At 42.5% G+C, this 23,911-nt stretch overlaps 1 protein-coding gene across 30 annotated transcripts in view; it reads left to right on the top strand.

Annotated features, from left to right (window-relative positions):
* Positions 1 to 22,017, top strand: part of Magi1 (membrane associated guanylate kinase, WW and PDZ domain containing 1) — a 612,319-nt gene extending 590,302 nt beyond the window's left edge. For 14 of the 30 annotated variants that reach the window (XM_029535160.1, XM_029535158.1, XM_029535162.1 and 11 more), the window contains 7 exons: positions 118 to 411; positions 3,394 to 3,597; positions 10,698 to 10,791; positions 10,936 to 10,996; positions 11,907 to 12,050; positions 14,517 to 14,655; positions 18,382 to 22,017. In XM_029535160.1, the coding sequence (XP_029391020.1) occupies positions 118 to 411; positions 3,394 to 3,597; positions 10,698 to 10,791; positions 10,936 to 10,996; positions 11,907 to 12,050; positions 14,517 to 14,655; positions 18,382 to 19,136 (1,691 nt within the window). In that variant the 3' untranslated portion in view covers positions 19,137 to 22,017. Of the gene's footprint in view, positions 1 to 117; positions 412 to 3,393; positions 3,598 to 10,697; positions 10,792 to 10,935; positions 10,997 to 11,906; positions 12,051 to 14,516; positions 16,419 to 16,720; positions 16,810 to 18,381 lie in introns of those variants that run through there. The other 16 variants (XM_021190697.2, XM_029535175.1, XM_021190698.2 and 13 more) reach the window with 9 other exon arrangements.
* Positions 22,018 to 23,911: the final 1,894 nt, after the last annotated feature.

The following is a 23,911-nucleotide window of genomic DNA, read 5'->3' as shown; positions in this document are numbered from 1 at the left end:
AGTCCGGGCACCATCATTAGCGTCTTGATTTTTTTTTACAGACGGGGAAGTTAGAAGTGTGGTTGCTGGGTCTGTCTTCGGGGAATCAAATGGTTTAGACACACATCTCTCTTGCAGTCCCCAAAGCAGAGAATGAGGTGCCCTCACCAGCCTCGTCACACCACAGTAGCAACCAGCCCGCATCCCTGACGGAGGAGAAACGCACACCGCAGGGCAGCCAGAACTCTCTGAACACCGTGAGCTCTGGCAGCGGCAGCACCAGCGGCATTGGCAGTGGCGGCGGCGGGGGCAGCGGTGTGGTGAGCACCGTGCTGCAGCCCTATGATGTGGAGATTCGGCGTGGGGAGAACGAGGGCTTTGGGTTTGTCATCGTGTCCTCCGTGAGCAGGCCCGAAGCAGGCACAACCTTTGGTGAGTGCTAGAAAGGTCTGGGCCCAGGCTGGATTCCTGGTTTAGGATGTTTACTGTCCTGACAGTGGCTCTGAGCTTAGCTCTCTCGGCAGAAATGCCTGAATGCTTTTTCGCTTCATATATTAAAGTCTTAGTTGGAGATGAAGTTTATTTGGTAGGTTTTGTTGGGTCCCCTTCCCCACTGTCCCCTTTTAGCTTTCTTTCTAAATGTGTGGTCATGCACAGCTTCAAGTACACAAAAGATTTATGTCAAATTTCAATAGCTGCCCCTGAGTAGTATAAAGGATTATACAATTTTTGCCAGCGAAAGATTGAGAAAGTTCCTAGGTAGAAGGTATTAATAACAATGGCCTCAGAAAGTCCTAAGGATTTCTAAAACCAGCAGATGTTGGTAAGAATGCCTAGGAAAAGTAGAGGTGTAAGAAGTAAAAAAATGACCTGTGCATCTCCCCCACCTCATACAGCCTTTCTCTCTCCCAACCTGAATGCTGCCTGAAGTTTTAAATGACCCTTTATTGTTGCTTTAGAATCTAGCTAAATGCAGAGTTAAGAGTCATTTGATTTGGCATCTTATTCAGGTCTTGAATTTTACTGAAGTATGGATAATGTTTTGTAATCTTCTCCAAATATTAATCTCTCCTGGGTGGATTCACAAAGGCAAACAGGGAAGCTGTTGAATCTCTGAGTCTCCTCCCTGTTGCAATGGGTGTGCCCCTCCTTCCTGAATCCTTTCTGAATCAGTCCCTTGTCATCTCCAGAGCACACTGGAAAGTGATAGGAGACAGGAAAAGTAAAGATACAGGCTTCAGTTTTCTCTCAAATGGCTCAACCCCATAGGTCCTTGTGGCCAGAGGTGACTCATTGAAGTCAACAAGGGGCTACATCCTTTTAACATTCTGATCCAATAGAACCCACTCTGTCTCCAGTTAGTCTCGATAAGTTGCTTCTTGCTAAAGGGGACACAGCCTGGTCTGCCATGTGTGACTGCAGTAACCATACCCATTACTAACCATACTCCTCTGTGCTACGAAGAGCAAGTCATCACAGCATGGCCCAATGCATGATCCAGATCAAGGCATCAGTTTTTATTTTGTTTTATTTTGCTTTGCTTTTTAAATTACCCCCAAAGACTTTAAAGATAACAACAAACAGGGAAAGGAAATCCCAAGTTGTTTTCCACCCCAAATCTCCAGTGTACTCCAGAGTACACTGAGCTTTAACGTAGTTCTTGTTTTCAGACTCCAGCAAGAAAACGCAGGTGTGTCAGGTGACAGGCTGTCAGTCAGGTGACAGGCTCTGTGGTGGATGAAGAGTATTGAATGTTTTCACTCACGGTTGGATCTTTTGATTATTTTCCTTGGGTTCTTACAATCAACAAATTGAACTTTCTCTAACACCTTGCGCGAGACTGCTGAGCTATGCAGAGCCTTTCTTCATGCCTGCTGTTTGAGATCCTTGTCCTACAGGTTGGCCTTGGAGCCGAGCTGCATTTACTCCGGACCTTGGTCCCATGCGTACCCCTTGCGCTGCGCCTCCTGCTTGCATTCACGACAGCTCACTTATTTTTGAAATGTTTTGAGTTTGGCATTCCACTTAGTGATACAGACTCAGTCGGCTCCTTCCACCGTTCAGATTCGAAGGAGTCAGTGTGTTTTTCAGATAGTTTCCCCTTAAGGTCAGACTTATAGTGAAGGAGTCTGCACAGTTGACTCTGTTGTCCCCCCCCTATTAATTTTGTCACCATTTCCAAAAGGTGGCCCAACAGTGTCGCTGTTTTGATAATTCTGAGAAAACAAATTCTAAAAGTCTGCATAAAAACCATTGGAACTCAGCCAGGTGGTGGTGGCACAGCCCTCAGGAGGCAGAGACAGGCAGATTTCTCTTGAGTTCGAGGCCAGCCTGGTCTACAGATCTAGTTCCAGGACAGCCAGGTTCAACACTAAAACCCTGTGTCAAAAACAAAACAAAACAAAACAAAACAAAACAGGCACACATTGGAACTCAACACACAAGCACCTGGTTACGCCAGAGCACCCCTCAAAGACAGCTTGCCCTGCAGAGTGGCTCAAGCATACAATAAACCTGAAGATCCCTTCCACCCTGTCTCATATCCTATTATGTCTGCCTGTAAGCCCATGAATTAATATAGATGATGAGAGGAAAAGAGCAAGGGAATGACTCGAGGCTAGCTTTGCTTTGCTGTCCTCAGCATGAGTAGGTGCTAGATCTTCACTATGTCCCTTTAAGGGCATTTGCTTGTGAGGCAGGAAGAGGCTCGGAGCTGATGAGCCAACCAGGGCCTCCCTGAGAGCTCCTGACTTGGGCTGAGTGAACATGGATCCCTAAGTGTCTGTCTTGGTGCTCTCCCGGCTGATCTCTTACAATTATGCCTTTCCTAAAGCTCCCATCCACGGACGTAGAGAGCAAAGGTGTCGGTCCACTCTGTGTTTTCAGATTGAACTTTTAATGCTAGCAGACTCTTAACCTCCCCAGAAGCCCAGTGATTATTTTTATAAATGGAAAAAGAACAAAACATTGGCAGAAGCGTTTTAATAACAGTTGGCAAAATGAAGTGGCAGGAAGACAGAATGGATGAAAGCACCCACCCCAGCTCTGGGGTTTATATGTACAGCCCCAAAATAAACCAATGGCCACCAAGTTATTTTGGGGTTTCAAGACTCAAGTTGTCAAATACCCCAAATTCTAATTGTTTTAAGGAAAGAAGCTGGGGTTTTGCCATCATTTTAAAGTAAAAAGGACTGTGACCTTGAACTGTAGACTCAGGGCTGTGGATTTTTAGACACCCTGAGTATTGCCAATGTTTTGACCGTCAGCACAACGCTCTCCTTTAATAACATTTGCTTGATGCTTAATTAATTAATTAATTATCACTTAACCTTCTCTTTCCCTTCTCAACCCTTTTCTCCTCCCTTCACTATATTCCTACATAACTTTAAAAAAAATTAAAACTCAATACCAAAGCAGGCAATGCATGTGTGGCTATGCCTCACAAAATAGGTCGGATTATTGAGGGGAGCCCTGCTGACCGCTGTGGCAAGCTGAAAGTAGGAGACCGGATCTTGGCAGTAAATGGATGCTCCATCACCAACAAATCCCATTCTGACATTGTCAACCTAATCAAAGAAGCGGGCAACACAGTGACTCTCCGCATCATCCCCGGGGATGGTAAAGTATATCCATGTCTGTCTCTCTCTCTCTCTCTCTCTCTCTCTCTCTCTCTCTCCCTTCCTCCCTCTTTCCCTCCCTCCCTCCCTCCCTCCCTCCCTCTTTCTCTCTCTCTCCCTCTATCGCTCTCCCTCTCTCCTTCCCTTCCTCTCTCTCATCTTCCCCCATTAGTGTCTGTATGTAACTGAACATTTGATTTTGGTGTAGAGGCAGCTTTATCCATCCCTAACTGAACATGCCTATCAGATGAACCAGAGCCATTGTTACTAAACTCCTTCTCACTCTCTGACTGATTAATCCCTTAGCCTGGTCATCCCACCTTAATGCACCTAAATCTCCAGCTTTCTCTGCTTCTTTTTTCCCTTGCTCTTGTCTTCAGAGCTATAGGAAAACTTGGCTATGGGTAGTAATGACAGATTGATAGTGTAGCTGAAAGGTTTGTTTTGTTTTGTTGTTTTTTTTTTCTTTTACATTTTCTTTTTTTCCAACAATCACTGAAATGTGACATCACAAAATCTAGCTAACTGCAATGCAGAGGCAAGACCGTTTTTTTCAAAATAAGAGAACATATCAATACTTTTGATTTAATAACCAGTTCCTAGGCCATAGCCTACTTGGTTTGAAAGATTGGATATCTATATGTTTGACAGGTCATGTACATTAAACTTGAAGTACCCTTGTTTACTTGGGTTGTTTTATTTGGTTCTTTCTCCACGCATGGCAGTTCTACAGTTGGCTATGCCTGCAGTGTGTACTGTGTCCTCTTATGGATGAAGGCTTGGGATATTCCTAAACATCCCACAGGACACAGTGCAGCCCCCAGAATGAAAAGTGACTCAATATAAAATACCAGCGTTCATATTTGCGAAAATGAGGTTGATGTGCTGATATTGGTAAAGGGAGGTTGCTTGTACACTTAAAGTCCGAGAATTGATCTCACTAAGCCAGCCTTATGTTAGGAAGAAACTAATACTTATCCAAAAACATTTAGTTGGTTTTCCCCCATTATTTCCATATATGCTATAAAATAAATTACATTCTAAAATGTCTGAGTGTTTCCCAAGATGAAAAACACTATGCCATAGATCTAGAAAGTCGGACATTTTATTTCAAATGAATATTCTATATGCCAGTGGGTAGGAAATGATACTTATGATTTAAACGTTGCGTGGTAGAGATGGAGCTTTTCAGAAAATTTCAAACTAGACACGATTTAAAAAATTGTGTATTCTCCGAACAGAGAGCTTTTTCTTCCCTATGAAATACCCTTTGCCCATTGTGGAGGACAACATGTAGCTCCTTAAGTGGTCGTGTGTGTCACCTTCTTTAAATGCATGGTTTGTAATTTACCTCTGATGCAAGGGGCACTTCACTAAATTGCCCCTCTTGAAAATTACCGCAGTTTACAAAACTGATCACAAAATGGCAGAGCCTAGATTCTAAATGGAGCACATAAGGGAAGCCAGACAAAGAGAGGGGAAATGGTTCAGAGAGCCAAAAGGTAGAACAGAAATAGGTTTACCTGTCATAGAGAGCTCTTAGGGCCAACCCAAAGAACTAGGAAAGGAAGTTAGTGGCTCCACACTGGGCAGGCAGGATGTGAGGAGAGTAACTCAGGCAGGAGGAGCAACTCCTTAAAGCGGGGAAAGTCAGGAGAGGCAGCTCCAGCACATATACTGAGAATCAACTTGATTAAATAATACACAATAACCTTCTAAAACCTGAACACCAATGACGATTTGATAGATAGATAGATAGATAGATAGATAGATAGATAGATAGATAGATAGATAGATAGATAGATGGGTGGATGGATGGATGGATGGGTGGATATAGAGTCCACTAATAATTGGCAGTTAAGAGGCCTTTTAAAAACCAACGCTTATATCCTACTCTGATTAGAAGATAATAAACAAAGTTGATACAAATATGGTACGGTTGATTGATTTTTTTTTTTTAAAGGCAGAATGGATTCTCTAAGGATGTGATTTTATCCATGGTGTTTCAGGAAAGGATTGCCATGATAATAAAACTCTCTGCCAGAGACTTAAGTGATGGTGTCAGGTGCTGGGTGAAGGCAGTCACACCTGTAGGGAGGAACGCGTCATGTTCCTGCAATAAAGGGTCTGAAACTGAAGCCCGAGGCAAGGGAGTTAGATTCCAGAGAATTTTGCAAGCATATAAAAGAGAGTAGCCATTACTGGGTGATGGGGAGAAAGCTTGCTGGTTTCATTTCTTCTGTGTAGGACAGGTTTATGGGGTGAAGGGGCAGCTCTTCAGGCTAGGGAACTCTGGTCTCTTTCAGATGTTCCATTTGAATGAATGGTCACTGTACTAAATAGCCTGAAGCCCCGTTATTTGATGGTACCTACAAAGAGAAGTTCCTAACCACAGTGATTCCATGCCTCAGAAACCCTGGGCCTATACAGAATGACCACTTACCTTATTTTTCATTTGGGCAATGCTTAAAACCGTCCCCTGGATGCACATCTTTAGATTGGTTAGTTTATTTCTTTTGTTGCAGACAAGGTCTCAAGGTACAACTCAGGCTGCCTCCAGCTTGAGATCCTCCTCCTGCCTCAGCCTCTTGAGTGCTGGAATTACAGACATGTACCACCCCCACCCCCCCACCCCACCCCCAGATAAATTGTTCAGCTCCTGCTGCCTGGTTCTCTGTTCCTGTCATTAGAAAACTTCAGTCTTTCTCTATTTTTCCCCTTTCTCGTCTGTCCAGTAAACCTCTAGGACATTACCTTTATCTTTGCAGATCTATGTGGACCACACCCCTTTCCTCTCTGCCTTTTATATGGTAGTGATCAAGATAGGTGGTAGAGTAGAAGAATGGCCTCTGCCAGGGTATGTAAGCAAGGGTTACTAAATATATAATGACAGCCCAGAAAGGCCCAGAAGATAGCTAACCATACTGAATCTGAGCTTGAATTTACCAGAATCAAAGCATATTTGTCTTGCATAGAAATGCCTGTTTAAGTGGGAGTAAGACTTTAATCAGGCAAGGTAGAACTTAATTGAGCTTAGCTAATGTGGAATCAGCTTAAGATAATAAAAATATGTATATGGTTAAAATGGAACTAATATTTCAATTCACTGTTATTCAAAGTATTTACTTTTAGATAAGACAGAACTTAGCAATCCAGAGTCTGTTGCTTCCTTGGGAGAAGCAGAATAGCAAAAAGCTCCCAACAGCTTTCATGTTTACATGGGATTCAGGTTTTCCAATGTATTCAGGTACTTGGTGCATCTGTGTGAGCATGTCAAGGTATCTTTTTAAAAAAAGCATTGAATCCTTTGTTGACTTGCTTGGCTTTTCAGCATACATTTCATGAGAGAAGATAAGACTATTAGCATGGGAATGAAGTTAGTATAGTAACCATTTGTCATGGAGGGAAGTTGAAACCTGAGGTAGTTGATCCTGTCAGGAGCTTAGCATAGCCCTCCACTGTGCCTTGAGAACTAGGATCTGCTCTTCAAGATGTGTGATTGCTTTGAAAAATGAGGATTATCCATCTTTATCCCTCAGGGGGAGTGAAAGTAGATGTAAATGCTGTTTAATAAAGGATATAGGCGTTCTCTAGATTTTGTCATTGAAATGCTCAATCTGCTCATTACCTGAGAGTGGTGACAGTCATATGCCGTGTGACACTCCCTCATACCATCACTGTTAGAGGACAGGGAAACCCATGCTCCTCTTTCTGCCCTTTGATAGCTTTTTGTCATGTTCGGAAGCTAAAGCCATAACCTATTTTTGATGCTCTCTCTGACAGCTGGCCAGTGTTTTGGCAGATATAATTTTGGTTTAATTCCAAATGAAGACTTAAATGTTTATAGAAAATAAGTATAACTTTATTGATATTATAAAAGCGTACTGGAAATCAAGCCTATTTAAACTATTTTGGTAGTCTGAAGATGGCCTCTAAAATCCAGACTATGCTATATGTTAAGTCATCATTGATGGTCTTTAGTGAAGTTACTGGTAGTCATGGAGTAAAATTAAAGTATTGCTTATTTGAAAGCAGTGTACCAATTGGGTGTGGTTTTCTTGATAAAGATAATTCCCATATAAGACAAATAAGTTTGAAAATGAACTGTGAGGCAGGCAATCCTTGGGTTCAATTCCCAGCATCTCCTCTTGCTTCCTGGGAGACCTTGAATGTATTCTTTACATTTCAGTGCCTCAGATCCACATCTGTAAAGAGAGACATTCATTGAGTCTGCCTGCTTTATGGCAATTGATTATCATATTCAATGGTGATTATCATGACGAATCTACAAGGTACAGTGTTGGCTTCGCACACTATAAATAAATAATAACACAAACAGCGGGATGAAGAAAATTCATTGGACTCAAAGCAGCATATTAAGTGTTAATGTGTTTTAAATGCTTAAAGTTAAGCTTCAACACCCAAACAATTTGCATCGGGAGACATCGTAAGTGAAGAACTGAAGGAAAATTATTGATGACATTCTATTTATAAATGTAGTGCATGATCATCATGTGCCGTCAAACCATGAAAACAACAGAATAGAAAATCTGCTTGACAATAGGATTTGATGTGCCCAGAAAACCCTGGCGATTAACAATGCACAAACATTCTAAAGGAATTCATTCAGCACTTATAATCACTCTAATTACAAGAAAACATTCTTTTTGTTGTCTCAATAATGAATTTACTATGGCACGTTCTCATAATTTCCCTTCTTTATGCAATGAATAATGATGAGCAATATCAAGGGTGTTCAGAGACTAATGTCCATGGTCATAAGTGTTCCAGTGAGTCACATTGACAGGAGGTGCTATCCCTGTGTCTTCTTCGGGCACAGTGAATCTGTTTTATATAATACCAGTTAGTCTTATCACTGTGGTTCTCCAGGTTAGCTGCCCTGGTATGGAAGTAATGTAAATGAGCTAGTGGTCCTCCAGTCTCCTAATAACAGTAATTAAAATTCACCAATATGCTCTTAAAACAATGGCAGTAATAAGTAACACCCCACATAATTATTTTGACTAATTATTTTGACTAATATTTATGTGTCAGGCACTATCCTATTTTTTAATTATAATCATTGCATCAATGTCCTTAAAGACTTGTGTTGTTCCTCTTATGTAGATAAGAAAACTGAGGCAGCGGGTGCGTGCTTACATCACTTTGTTTAAACCCTCTCCAGTAAGTTGCAGAGCCTAGGATGCAGAACATGATGGTGTGACTCTACAGTCTGACCGTGCAACCCCTGGGCAGTCAGCCTGCCAGCTAGTTTGAGCACCACCTCCCCACTCGGAGGTCACAGAGCACATGTCACCACCTCCCTACTTGGAGGTCACAGAGCACATTGTCACCACATCAGACAGAGAGAGAGAGCAGCCTAGAGATGCTCCTAGCTTAGGCACACTCCCCTTTGTTTCACATGCCAGTTCCTCCTTGGCCACACACTCGTTCCCTGCTCTCTACAGAAATATTTGATAAGAACAGATGGTAAGGAGCACTGCCCTGCTGTGTAACTAGGATATTGAAGCAGTTCTCTGGTTCCAGTTAGAGTCTGTGCCTTGGCTATAAGAGTGATAGGCTTTGGAGTATACTAGAGAAAGTGTAAAAAAAAAAATTAAACTTTGTCATTTTGTGGAGACTTTAAACAACTTCAAGAATCCCCCTTAGAAAATAATATAGTAGCAAGGCCCAAAGGTGGAACAGCTGTACTCTGGGCACCCAGTGCATATGTGCCAGGTAGTCTACGAAACACCTTCTGTCCCTTCATCCACAAGACAGGGTAGAGCTCCTTTTACCAAATAAAAATAAGGCTTGTACCAAAATGGGGGTGGGGTGAGCAATGACCTGAGTCTGGGTCTGAAATCTCAAAACTCACGCCTGGTATATAACGAAAAATAAAGCTCTAGGAAGCTAGATTCAAGCTGAGTACATGCTAAGGAATGAAAATGGAAGACCACCATTGGCTGAGATAAATGGGTTGTCTTTTGTTCCATGAATGCAGTGGAGAAAGATGTATTCCAGGTTTCTAGGTTTAGAATACTTAAAATATTTTCCCATAGAAACCTCATTGTACCTGGTAGATAGATGTTTGCATTCAGCGAATGCTAAACTGTTTCCTATGGATCATGGCTTGTGGGAACTTTGAGTTTCCCAGGTACCCCACGAATTCAGTGGACTGTACAGGCCATCCCAACCACAGTTAGTACTTTCCTGATTAGAGACATCCAGAGTCAGGTTACAAATAATGCTGAGAGTAGGGCTTGCTCACAGTTGGCTGCTGCCTGGCTTGATCTAAAGAGAGGACTAATAAATGATTAGTGAATAGAGAATGATTAGCCTCTGCTAACAAGTGATTAGATTTTTACGTACATGTGGGTGTACAGAACATGGTTCCACTTGTGTTTTCAGATTCCGAACCTCCAACCTTCTAGAGATTAATTTAGTTGCTTTTGAATTTGATTAGTGGAGAAGAAAGTCAATTTACATATGAATATGATTGTATTCATTACATTAAGGTGGCTTCATGATTTATATGGCTTATATTTATAAACACTGGTTATTTCTAATGCAGGTTTCAGAATGAATCTTTCATGAGAGATACTAAGTGAGGTTTGTCAAGAGTCACATCTTTGCAGTTGGGCTCCATTAAAAGCAACGGGGAAGAAAGCAGATATTACGTACATGTGTTTAAAAATATGTTCCAGCATTTCGGATGCTAGTATGCACGTGAGGAGATCAAACAGACTCAATCAAATATAGCTGATAAATTGCAAGAAATGTTAGGGAAGCCATTTATCATCACCCTATAAAGTTCTTGAACTTCAGTGTGGTGTAGTAGTTTGATGGCTCCTGCCATTGTTCAGTGTCAGGACAGGAGTGACACATCCCTGGAAGCTACATTGCATTTGTGGGGAAGAGAGCAGTGCAGTATATATAGTCCTCGGGAGGGATCATTGACTGCCCGATTGTTTAGAAATTTCAGTCAACTATTTGAAATGGAGGCAGGGAAGTCAGGATCTAGATCCAGGGTTTCTGCATGCCTCCCAGTTGGTTGATGTCTTCTCAGAGACCTTCATGTCTTTATGTTCTGCCCTACAGAGTCCTCAAATGCCACGCTGCTGACTAATGCTGAGAAGATTGCCACCATCACCACCACTCATGCCCCCTCTCAGCAGGGGACCCAGGAGACAAGGTCAGAGGTGGCTTGGGTTCTTTGTCATTGTCTGCATTGTTGAAGGGATGAAGTAGGTCCCACCTGAGGAATGGCCATCTTTGATTTTTCTTTCATGTTTTTCCCCTTGTATTGCTGTTATATTTGTGTCTCTCATTTTGGCAGGACCACCACCAAACCAAAGCAGGATTCTCAGTTTGAGTTCAAAGGACCTCAGGCTGCACAGGTGAGGGCTGCTTCTCCTTTGTCTCTGAATCTCTTACTCATTTCCAACTCCCTGAAGCTGTTTTTACCAAAAAACAAAAACAAACAAACAAAAAAAAAAACATTAAAAACACAGATTTGAAAATAAACAATCTTTGTGTGAAGTGATTTAACCAGATGAACACACTCATATTTGATTGTCTAGGAAATGATGTTTTATTTTTACTGCCTTTGAAAAATATTTCTAGGTCCTCTTGTCTAAGGGGGAAGAAAGAAAGGCTGTCACAGACTCAGTGATCAGAAAAACAAGGCAGCTCGTGTCTCGCTTCTCATGGTTTTCAAAACCCTGTTACTGTCAAGAAAATGTCTTTTAATATAAGACATTTCTCTGGCTAGTGAATTTCAGATAAGACCCCCCTAGTGTGCAAGCCCTGTCCTCGGCTTGGAAATGCCCAAATAACAGCCAGTGCAAATTTGAAAGACTTGGCTGATGCAGCTATTTATTTATTTATTTTACTGGCCTTCTTGATGCCTTCAGTAGTTAGTCATGATCTTCCCCCCAACAGAATGAACACCGGACCCTCATTTATACAGGCTGGCATTGGACACTGCTAGCATTTGTCAAGTATCAGGCATCTAGCAACATCTCAGCCAGTGGTTGGTCTTCTACTAAGTGAAGAATTTTCTTGCCTCAAATGCCAACTGCAGCCTAACTGACTAAGCATTGTAAGTGCATGCAGATGTGCTCACGACTGTTCACAGACTCAGGATTCCTAACACCTCAAATGAACAAAGATTGATGAAGTTGATTAATAAACAGGAACCACTGAGTTGCAGATAGAGAGCCTTTCTGCCTTTCTACAAAGTTGCCAAGAGAAACGGACGTGGATCTAAGTTCCCCCAGAATGATTGTGTTTAATTTCTTCAAATAGGAGCAAGATTTCTACACGGTGGAATTGGAACGAGGAGCCAAAGGATTTGGCTTTAGTCTTCGAGGGGGGCGAGAATATAACATGGATCTTTATGTTCTGCGCTTGGCAGAGGACGGTCCTGCAGAAAGATGTGGGAAGATGCGGGTAAGTGACCGGGAGGCAGGAGTGGTCGTAAGTACATCCTCTGTGACTCTCCTTAACCTGCCCACAGCTTGCAGGACGGTGAATGGATGACTCCCGCCACAGTCTTTCCTAAAGCATACTTAGTTATAGCTACTAAGGTAGATGGATCTTGTGGATTGTACTCTACTCTGAGCATAGTAAAGTAGGTGTTTTCTGGATGCCATAATCTTGATGGTAGGCACATCCTGTCACAAGAAACTGGGTAGTGCAGGATGCATAGAAGGCAGGGAATCTAAGTAGCCCTGTAGGTTCTGGGTAGAGAGTTCATGCCTTCTCTAACTGGTTACCAGCAGCCTTCCCTTAGCCTCAGAGATTCCCAGCCAAGCCTCAACCCCAACATGGGGCCAGTAGGTCCATAGCACTGTCACTGAAGGTTGCTATAAGTGTGTCAAACCTTTTGAAATTGTCATTTCATCTACATTATCATCTATAAAGTCGATGATGTACATTTGGGGACCTCGAAATGAAGTTTTAAAAATTGTCAGAAATAAATTTCATGGAGTTTTGAGTAAGTCTACAGTTTTGTGTTGGGCCACATTCATAGCAGTTGTCAGCTGTGCATACCCTCATGGCACAGGTGGGGCATACCTAGCCTGAGAACTTGAAAGACACCTATATGAGGCCCTCTGTTGTCTAGCTATTTAAAGTTTGTTACTATGGATAAATGTTACCTTCCATGCAGATTAGATCATGGAGATGTGGCAAATCATCTCATTTAAATAAGCCATATAGCTTGAAACACATGGGGAGCCACTGCAGTAAATGATGTCATCAGGGAAGGAAGACATGTGAGTTGGAAAGACAGACACACACACACACAGTAAGCCAAAGTGAGGAATTTAATACGCTGTTTATACTTGTTTTTCCTCTTTCAATCTGAAGTAGTTTGGGTTTTTGTTGTTTCTATCTTTATATGTTATTCTGCTTCTTGTGTGTATACGTATACATAAATATGCATGTGGAAATAATAAGACGACTTGCAGGAGTCCGTTCTCTCCATCCACCCTGTGGGTCCCAGGATCAGATTCAGCTTGTGGCAGGAGTCTGTGGCAGGAGCCTTTGTCTGTTGGTTCATCTCATTAGCCCCAGACTGACAGTTTTTAACAGCCTTTTCTTGACTGGGGAAGCAGAGCATAGTTTCAAGAAATAAACAGGGAAAAATGATAAATCTTTGGAGGAAACCGTTTCTAATAGCATGAATTGGCATCATTATACAATGGCACATAGCTCTTAAGGCATGTTTATCCCATGCTCCCTTGAGCTTTGTAGGCATGGGTTTGTTTTCATCTCTGCAGTTGTAGACCGAGCTGTGGTAGCTGATGGGCCACATGATTACTCGGCAAATGTGAAATGGATTCCAAAGCCAGTACTTTGCCTCTTCTTCTAGAATATAAGCTGTATGGGAGTCAGTTTCTGGCCTAGTTTGTTCATTCTGATTTTGCGCAGTACCTAGGTAAGTCTGTGGAAGGTTTTCCCTGAGCTCATTCTTGGGTTGTCTTCAGGATTTGGTGCCTGTCAGCCTGTGACTGGAGTCTTCTTTTCTTACCGTGCAAGTCCTTAGTGATGTATTAATCAGATTTTGAAACCAGATGACTACAGACATAAAAGCCTAAAATGAGGACATGCATATTATGTCTCACAAGTCTCCGAGATTTCAGTTCCTGTCTGAAAGGCAGAATGTTATAGTGGGGTAGAGGGCTGTGTGGTGCAGCTTTCAAACTCCTTACCTCACAGGAGATAAGCAGAGAGAAAGGAGCAGGTCACTGACCCTGCGTTCCCTTCACAAACGTGTGCTTTCTTACCTAACTTCCTTGTGGTCAGCTACTTATTAACAGTATCACTCTAAGTCTTCATTCAACATGGGGGCCTGGGGGGACCACATTTACCATAGCAGGTACCCCATAACCTGCATCAGAATGGGAGAGTAAAAAAAGAAAAAAGAATGAGAGTAAGAAAGATGGGAGACAGAATTTTTCTGTAACTGTTGGCATCCTATCATATTTACCATATTCTTTTTTTGATTTGAAACAAGTCTCCAGTTCTAACCTCCATCCTGAGGACAGATGATTGTAAATGAGCATCCCTATATGGGGTGAGATGAGCTTCTCAGTGGAAGCCGTGCTGCGGTTCCCTCCTTGGTAGCTCACATTCTCCTTGTAGCTTTTTTGCTTCAGTTAGCACTTAGCATTATGTAACATACTACTTGCATAGTATGCCTATAATTGCCCTTCCCTCATTAGAATCTAATTGCCATGAGGATTTAATATTCTCATGGCTCCATCCTGAGCAGTAGGAAAGAGTCTGGAATATGCCTGATGTGTATATGGAGAGTCAATGAAGGGGGGGAGAATTTTAAGTCAAGAGACTTGCATAGCTTATGGAAACCTGGTGTGACCATTCATTTCTTTTTCTCTCTTACTTCGGCAGATTGGCGATGAAATTCTAGAGATCAATGGTGAGACCACCAAAAATATGAAACACTCTCGGGCCATAGAACTGATCAAGAATGGCGGCCGAAGGGTCCGTCTGTTTCTGCGCCGGGGAGACGGCTCGGTCCCAGAATATGGTGGGTCAAACTATGAAAACATCCCTTCCTTCCCTGGCATGACTCCATGAGTTTGTCTCCAGAGCGGCAACAGGAAAGCCCTTTTTGTTTCCCTATTCACCAGTGTCTTACCAGCCTCTTGCACCATGTGGTTATTTGCCTCGCTTGTTCTGAAATCTCTACACATTTCACCCTTTTGCTTGCTTACGTGGACTGGGGCGTGGCCTAAGACGAGATCTTGATAGCCCCCTTTCTGATAATCAGAGAGAACATCCTGTCTGGTCCAACCAAGAGCGAAGGAATGTTTGTTTGAACTGTGCCAAACTGTTTCTCAGCTCCAATTGTTAGCACAAATGACTATACAGTCCTTTAAAGAAGCAGGTTTCCTGACTCGTGATGAGGCACAATATCTAGTTGGGTTTGTTTCTTTGTTTGTTTTTCTCTGTTTTGTTTTTGTTTCGTTTCGTTTTGTTGTTTTTCTTTAAGAGGCGTGAAGTTTTGAAATATTGGGGAGGGGGCTTTGCTCACCTTGTTTAGACTCTGTATATGACAGTTCTCTGTCCCTCTGAACTGGTCTTTTACCCCAATCAGACCACCTGAGCCCACACTATCAAACAAACAAACAATAACAACAACAACAAACAAATGTTGATCTATTAGCCATATGTTTTTAATGATAAAGAATGAAGTAGATTCCCAGTGCTCATCATGAGGGAAACAATGTTACTATACCTTTCCTATGAGGAAAGCCGGGTAAATGTAGAGGTCCTCTGTCATGTCTGTAAACATAGTTTGAGTAGACGGCAATGCTCTTTACCTAGCTTAGTGTTCTGATGGCAAAAATATTGTATATTGTGATAATTATGTCCTATTTATTTGAGATTCTTGTTTAAAATTAAAAAAAAAAAAAAAGAAAAAAAAAAGGAAGCTATGCCCTAGATGTAGGGCTTTTTTTCCCAACCAAAGGTCTACAAAAGTTTCTATAGAAACTGTGATTGAAAGATCCCCATATACATTGGTCCCCTTTATTCGGGATTTCTCTGTTATCACCCTCTTTTTCTGAACGTCTTTCTGCACAATTCCCAGATGCATTTTGGGCACAATGAGATACTCAAAGATTCAGACATAGTTCAAGGAGGAGAAGGGCCCCTTTGCAGGGCTGCCTTCGCAGGTGTTGGTACCAGTGCACTGTATGAGGGGTCTGAGGTAAGGGGGGGAACCGTGGTGACAACACGAGGTGCCGTGGCTGCACACTGTGCTTGACTTCTGACCGTTAGGTGTATTGATACCACTGAAACTGTGTAACATGTCTCCCTTTTCTGTCTTCCCTATGCTTCTGTTGGATGTGATACCTCATTTGAGAGTCATCGTCAGTAACCTGTGTATCTTCTCCAAACCTATGTCTGTTGCACTGAGGATGAAAATCCAACACTAACAAATGTTCTCTGGGCTAAAAAATAAAGATCATTGAAGTGAATGGTTTTCCACAAAGGGTTGACCATGCCGGGGCATGCTGCTGTACTGTGTCCATGCGTCATTGGGACTAAAGCTCTCTAATTCTATTGATTAGAGTTACAAATGGGTTATAATATGTTACGTTCCACTATTTTTCTGACTTGACTGGAACCTGCTTCTCTGTGAGGCTATTTTTGTAATGAGTTTTTTGTACTTAATTTAACTGCCGTGGTATTGGGGGTGGGAGGGGACTTTGTTCTTTTGTTGTTTATTGTTAATGCTCTCCTATGCCAGCCTGTCATTGTTCCAATTGTTTGAAAACAAACACACACACACACACACACACACAAAAGCAAAACAAAAAAACCAAAAGGATGCATTATCATCTGGGTTTTCGAGTCACCCTACGGCTGTCTAAAAGAAACATCATTGCTCCAATTGCGGTCTCTGCAGCCTTGCGTGTTGCCTTAGACTGTCTGACCGGAAGAATAAACTCTCTTTGCCCTATGTTAACAAATGAAGATTTTTTTTTTTCTTTCTTGTTATAGGGAATCTAAATGTTGAACTTTTTCTCTTTCTCTCTTTCTCCTTCTCTCTGACTGTTCTTGGTGCTGGGCCCTCCCTCCTCCAGCGATGATCCCTCCTAAAATCGCTGCATGTATGAGAAATGAAAAGCTCGGGGAGGCTTGCTTCTACCTTATGGGCCATAATCAAACTACGGTTTGTAGCTCAATCAATACTAGGTGTTTCTGTGCTGTGGCCTCATTTCCTCATTGCTTCTGCTTAGCTCTATCTTGGTATGTTTGGCAATTCATTCTGAGCACCCTGCCTTCTTTGAATTGTAAGTACATGGCTGACCTGTTAAAGTGTTGCTCCCCCTTGTCTTAAGACTACAAGGAAGGATCTAGATTAGATGTATGCTAGCAGCCTAAGTGCTTCCCTCCCCCAAGTGTTCAATGACTTTGTCTTTGTCTAGTAGCTTATCCAGCATTTAGAGAGCACGAGCCTCATCAGGATGCTCTTCCTGGTGGGTAAGGAACAAGAGATTCCCTGGCTGTTCAGGTGTCTCTCAGCAGACTGCAGCCCATGAGCCAAATCCTGCTCACAGCCTATTTTTGCAAATAAGGCCTTATTGGCATATAGCACATCCACTTTAAAAAAAAAAAAAAAAGTTTGCAACACAGTGACAAAGTTTAAGAAAGATTGATTGACCCAAAATAAGTGTTAGCTGCCTACCACCACCACCACCATCACACACACACACACACACCAAAAAAGAACGAAGGTGTGAGGACCCATGCTGCAAGCTACATCCCTGCCTACATCCCGAGTTTGGGGACATCCTTCATGAGACACACCATTTTGTTCCTGTTAGCCTGGCTAGCTCATAGCATGCTTTTTTAAAGCCCTGTACCCCATGTTGTAGTGCAACATCTCAGGCACTTAAAACTTGATGGGTTTTCATTAAACTTCTTGATTTGATGAAGCCCCAACTAATTTAAAATGTGCACCTAACAACATATCCCCCTTGCTTTTATCTGACAGAAAGCGATTTTAAACACAGTTCCTTGTTTGTATTTTTTTTAATTTGCTTGAAAGTAGACAAAAGAGTTAAATGTAAAAGTAGTAGTTAAGACCTTCAAGCAGGTGCGTCCTATTTGAGAGTTAGCATCTGCCCTGTGTGATGTCTAAATAATCCCCTTTCCCCGATACCCTGGGATCAGTTTCTAAACTAGAAGGATGTTTTTCATATAACATAACAGATCTTCAAGGAACTGTCCTTGCTGCTAGATCACCACCCAGATAAGCCAGCAACTATTTATAACCCTAGGAACGCTTTTCTTGTGCCCATCCAGGTCTGTGTCCTCGGTTAATTTTAAACAAAACAGGTATCCTTTAAAGAAAAGAGTATCAGAAGGAAACAGAAGAAAGGCGGAGGTGGGGAAAGGGCTGATAGGTGGCCAAGAGAAGGCGTGGGACAGGTCGGGCAGTTCTGGTACCTTTAGACAGACTCCTGCAGTTCTGCCTTTAAACACTAAACCCATTTATAATTTCTCCTATGGTCTGTCTTCAGGGTATAGGGAGCAGTGAGCTAGATGTTGAAAGCCACAGCGTTAGTTTTTAATCCTAACTAGTTGCAGTAATACTTAACCACGATTCAGTTGGCTTTGATTGACTGACTGCTTTAACAGTTGTTTGTTTGTTGTGACTAATGAGTCAAATGTGGGTGGGAACTGGGCCAGGAGCCGCAGGTCCTTCTTGTTAAACTGTTCTTATTTCTCTCCCCGACAGACCCCAGCAGCGACAGGAACGGCCCCTCCACCGGTGCACAAGGTGTTCCGGAAGTGAGGCCGGGGCCGCCAGACCACAGACCGCGTCCAGCCTTGGAGTCCAGTTACCCACCCGATCTTCACAAACCATCACAACATGCCGAAAAGCGAGCACACGCGAAGGATCCAAAAGGCAACAGGGAGCACAGCAAACAGCCCAACGAACATCACACCTGGAATGGAACTTCTAGAAAACCCGACAGCGGGGCATGCCGACCCAAAGACCGGCCAGCCGACGCATGGAGAGAGGCGCAGCCAGAGCGGACAGCCACCAATGGCCCAAAGAGGAGATCACCAGAGAAGCGCAGGGAAGGCACCCGCAGCGCTGACAACACTTTGGAAAGAAGGGAGAAGCATGAGAAGAGAAGAGAGATGTCTCCGGAGAGGAAGCGAGAGCGTTCACCTACCCGGAGAAAAGACAGCTCCCCGAGCCGCCGCCGGAGGTCCCTGGAAAGACTCCTGGATCAAAGAAGGTCCCCAGAGCGCAGAAGAGGGGGCTCTCCCGAGAGGAGAGCCAAGTCCACTGACAGGAGGAGGGCCAGGTCCCCTGAGCGCAGGCGAGAGCGGTCACTGGACAAAAGGAACCGGGATGACAAGGTTGGCCACCGAGAAAGAGAGGAGGCTGGTCTGAAGCTGGAAGCAGGACGAAGCCCCCGAAATCCCCCAGAGCAGAGAAGGCGGCCTTACAAAGAATGTAGCACCGACCTCAGCATCTGAGACTCATAGCATTGCAACCTTTACCGTGTCAAAGGTTCTAAGAGGAAGGTCGCAAAATGAAATAATTTAGTTTCTTACCTGAGGAGGCATCTGACACCTGTGATAGTCCTAAGAATAGTAACGAACATTTTATGCATCTGAAATCTTATAAGGAAAAAATATATATGAAAAGTCTTGTGCCTGGTGTATAATATTAAAGAAAGTATTTTTAAATGCATTCTTTTTTTTTTTTTTGAAAATTATTTGCCAAAATACTGGCCCAAAGGGATATACATCTTGTTTCTTCACAAGCTATAGAATTGTTCCTTCTTTGGGGCAAGCTCTTTCTCTTCTAGATAAACAGGGCTGTTGGTCATGTCCTATAAGTAAATGCAATTAAGTTTAACTCAATAGAAACTGTTCCAAAGTGATGTAGCGCTGTACTGTAAACCCGTTTTCAGAAAAGCAGAACGCAAAAAGACAAACTTGTACATACTGAGGAGGATCTTTTAGGATGGATTAGGGTGGGGCCAGTGAGCCTAAAATCCAGCAAACTATGCGACAAGAGTACTACTGCAAATGAAGGATATTTATGACTACAGTGTACAGCACTAAGAGACCTTACGATCTTGAGTGATAGTTGCTATAGTCAAAGAACAGTTTGTGCGCTCCCTGGCCCAGGAAGGTGCAGAAACAAGAAGGTTGGCTGCCATTAACCAAACCCAGCCTTAGCTCAGAGGGTCAGGTTCATCAGGCCCCACCACAGAACGAATACATCTCACCTGCAGCAGTGCCCATTGCAAAGCATCAGCCCCTAGATAGAACAGACAAGCTCCTTCCGGGCTGTCTGGTCCCATCTGAAGCCGAGTAGATCCGAATATAGGACCCCTTGCCTCTGGGATGAGGGAGATGCATGTAAATGTCTCCACCGTGGAAAGAGTCCCCTCCCCCACTGTTTTGCATAAGCCCCTGCCTGCCTTCTGCCCGGTGGAAGCAGAGGAATGAACTTTGGTGGAGGAAACCAATGTCACAATATTTTAAAAGGATTGGGGCTGCGTATTCCCAGAATAGTTGATCATGCACTTTGAAACCATAATCCAAGTCGTAAAGATTGAGTGAAACATGATGATGCCAGTGGATCTTGATCTGTCTTCTGGGAAATGACCCTATCCCTTGGGTTTGGGGACAGCAAAGGAAAATGTAATGGTTTTTCTTGCTAAAACAGACCCATTTTCTGAACCCTCAGAAGGTGTGGTTGTGTCGGCTATAGCCCTGAGAAATGGTTTAAATGGATTACTGCCTAGCTGAGCCAAAGTGTTTGCTTGTACCTGTAGGACCACTACAGCAAACCCTGCTGACAGAGCATTTGTATTTCTGTAGTGCCGTGTTTTGTTTTGTTTTGTTTTNTTTTGTTTTTTGTTTTTTTCTTGCATTTTCCCTTCAGACACAAAATTTTGCAAGTCAATCACTGTTGTTCCTGTGGTACTGTAATAAGGGAGAGGGCAAAAAAAGAGAAAACAAAAACAAAAAAAATAGAAAAGAAAACCAGCCAATCATTGTATGTAGAGTTTAAGATTGTAATTAATAGAGCCTGTTTGAAAAAAAGAAATAAAACAACTGTTGCCTTTTTTTTTTTTGTATAAAAGAGAATTTATGACAGAAGTCTAGCTGTGGAGATATGACATGTGTCTATATTTCTGAATATGAACAGATTGATTCTTGGGGATATACTTTATTGTAAACGAAATCAGGTATGTAAAGCTGTTTTAAATGGGACATTATATAAGTAATTGCTACAGCTTTAGTTTGTTGGGGCTATCGTTTCCCCACGGAGAGACTGCTCATGAATAATCAAGCCAAGCATTCATTTGCATTCTCTATTCTTCATTTATTCCTTGCTTACTGCTCTCTCTGGGTTGATGAAAGGCAATGTGTGGGCCAACCTTTTTATAAAACGCTATGCACATATAAATATTACATTGTTCATAGCTTTATTTGACTTTGGGCTTATATATAACATCACACCGAGTAGTTATAGTTATGTGGACATTTCTCCAAATTCTTTCTCTGAATCAAACACAATATCCATTCTATAGCTAAAGAGGGTAGGGCGTCTGTGATTGCTACTTCTACTGTCAGGGTTTTTCCTACAGATCATACATTGGCAATAGTATTAAGCTGAGGAATACTCCTACTGAGTGGTGATGTTTCTTTTATCCAGTTTGCTGAGGGCCAGCGTGGAGGTGTTGCTTCTGAAGCTCTGTAGCTAGGATTTTTCTCACTAGTTCTCGCACAGTCCATGATGTTAATTCATGGATTCATTCCCTTGATCATGGTCTATGGATTTTAAACAAGTAAAAAAAAAAAAAATCAAGGTTGATTTTGTTGTTGTTGTTGTTGTTGTTGAGTACATCCTGAAGTTAACATCACGATATGTGTCTCAGTTTAAGAAATGGTAAAGGACATTCCAAGTCAGTGCTGAGCCCAGCTCGGTATATGATGGCTTTTGCTGAGACAATTTACATTAAATTCCATACAGAAGATTTGAGTTGAAAGTATTGCACTATACAGGAAACTACACATGCTAAGCTGAAACCTAGAAGTCTCTTCAATCTACTGTAGCCTATATGGGAAACTGATTCTTGTGAGCCTACTTCCCCAACCTTTCACTTCCCAGAATAGTGCTGACGAGGGATGAGGGGGTGAGTATTCTGTATGATTAAATCAAACAGTTTAAGATTCTCCAGCCCACATGACGCAACCAATGCCTGTAAGGCTGTTCAGGGGTCAGGGGAGTCAATAGCCTACTTGTATTTTTTAAAGTTTCTTTTGTGAAAGATTTTTTTAATGCATTTTTACTGTAAAAATACATGGAAGTGTGTGCATTCCATAACCACTGTTGCTTCTGGATTGCTTATCTTCTTTGTCTCCATGGGGTCTCAAATGTGTCAAGGTCAAGTAACTCCTCGAGGGTCCCGTGACTGAAATATCTCTGTTGATGAAAGGGGTTCTTCACTATGGAAAAGTGCCTTGCTATCCAAAATGTAGCACATGACCTAGCTGCCTCATGATTATTGGGGGGCGGGGGGAGCTTATTAGAAGTATAAAATCTCAGACCCTGCTCCAGACCTCTATAATCGAGCTATGCACTTAGCAAGATCCTCTGCTAATTTCTATGTACATGAACTAAAGTCGCAGACATCTAGTAATAGCAACTTCCTCAAAGCAAAGAGTCAAGTCACTTGACTTGGCCAGGAGGGTTCCTTAGTCTCTTGAAGCCTCCCTTCATCTCTGAAGGAGCATACCCCACAGAGTTATAGGTCAGAATAAGTGCAAAGTGCTCAGTACTTACCTGGCAAACAGATCCTAAGCAAGTGACAGTGCCTGCAGTTAGCACTTCCCTTAGTTATAAAACCAGCAGGTCATGCAATTGTACTGGGGACAGATGGGATTGAAATGTGTAGCCAGAATGCTATGTTTTGAGATAAAAATTGGGTCTCAGAGCATAACATGGGGGTAAATACATAGGTGGAGTCAGATACACTCCTAAGTCATACAGGAAGTTAATGGATGGTTAACATGCATCTGAGCTGACCATGGAGCATCAACGATCCAGTTTCCTTCTATTTTCAGTGTGTTTGACATGGTGACTGGCATTTTTCCTGAGGAGCCTAAGAACCTGAAGATTCAAAGAGGGTATTGTGTAGACTAGTAAGCCTTCCCACAGCCCGGCTCTGTTTGCTGTGTTATGCTTTATTTTATCGCCAACATGGTAATTATGAACATTGCCTCTTTAGTATCTCTTTTGTTGAAGATAGTATCTAGCACAGGCCCCCAGTGTAACCCAACAATTGAAGCTATTTGTAAAGCCTTTGTATCCAAAAGTTCTTTACCTACCATAAATACCAGCACTGAAAGAAGGTCCTGAGACTCGGTTACTGCTATCAGGGCTTTCCTGCTGGAGCCCAAGCTGAGTCTACCTCTGATGTTCCGCATTAATCTTGAAAGGAATAGCCCTTTCAGATTCTCTGATTATGAGACAACACAATCAGCATGAGTGTTCGGTACAATCAGCTGGGAGTGCTTTTACAATAGAGACCATAAGCTCGGAGGAGGGAAGAATAAAAGCTCCCACTGTAATTATTTGGTGTGTGTTTCGCAGCAATGGGCCTAACACCAGCCACTTTGACAAGCTTCTATGCACTGAGATCATCACTAGGGGCCCAAGAGGTACAGTAGGATTTAATTAGTGCAGGCTTTACTTGTTGACTGGATTCAGAGCACTTAGGAGTTCAGCCAGATGTTGCATTAGAACATGTTCTTTAGCACAGCATATGATGGCCTTACATTTAAGTAGAAAGCTTGTATGTCCGGGTCTAGTCTACATGGCCTGCAGCGACAGACACCCCACCAATAAGCATTGATAGTTTATGTTTCTGTGAATAAATTGTCTGATATAAGAATTAAAGGCAAAATGGAATGTCTGATCATCTGTGCAGGTATAATAATCAAGGCTGTTTCCCAAAGGCTGTTGGGCATGCATTTATTGAAAAGCAGCTCTACAAACTAGGAATACTGCTTGGTGGGGAGAGCTTAGAGTTGAGTAGAAGGGGGAAATGCATAAATGACACCAAGTCAGGGCCCAGGGCCCTGCAATGGTGACATAAGGGGATCTAGCCAGATTGAGGAAAATGGGAAATAGATGGAGAGAGAGAGAGAGAGAGAGAGAGAGAGAGAGAGAGAGAGAGAGAAAGTAAGGTAGAAAGGAAAGACAATCAGAATAACACTTTATTTCT

This window comes from Mus pahari, chromosome 2, assembly GCF_900095145.1.
Source record: "Mus pahari chromosome 2, PAHARI_EIJ_v1.1, whole genome shotgun sequence".
NCBI lineage: Eukaryota > Metazoa > Chordata > Mammalia > Rodentia > Muridae > Mus > Mus pahari.
This window is presented reverse-complemented; position numbering and strand designations above follow the sequence as displayed.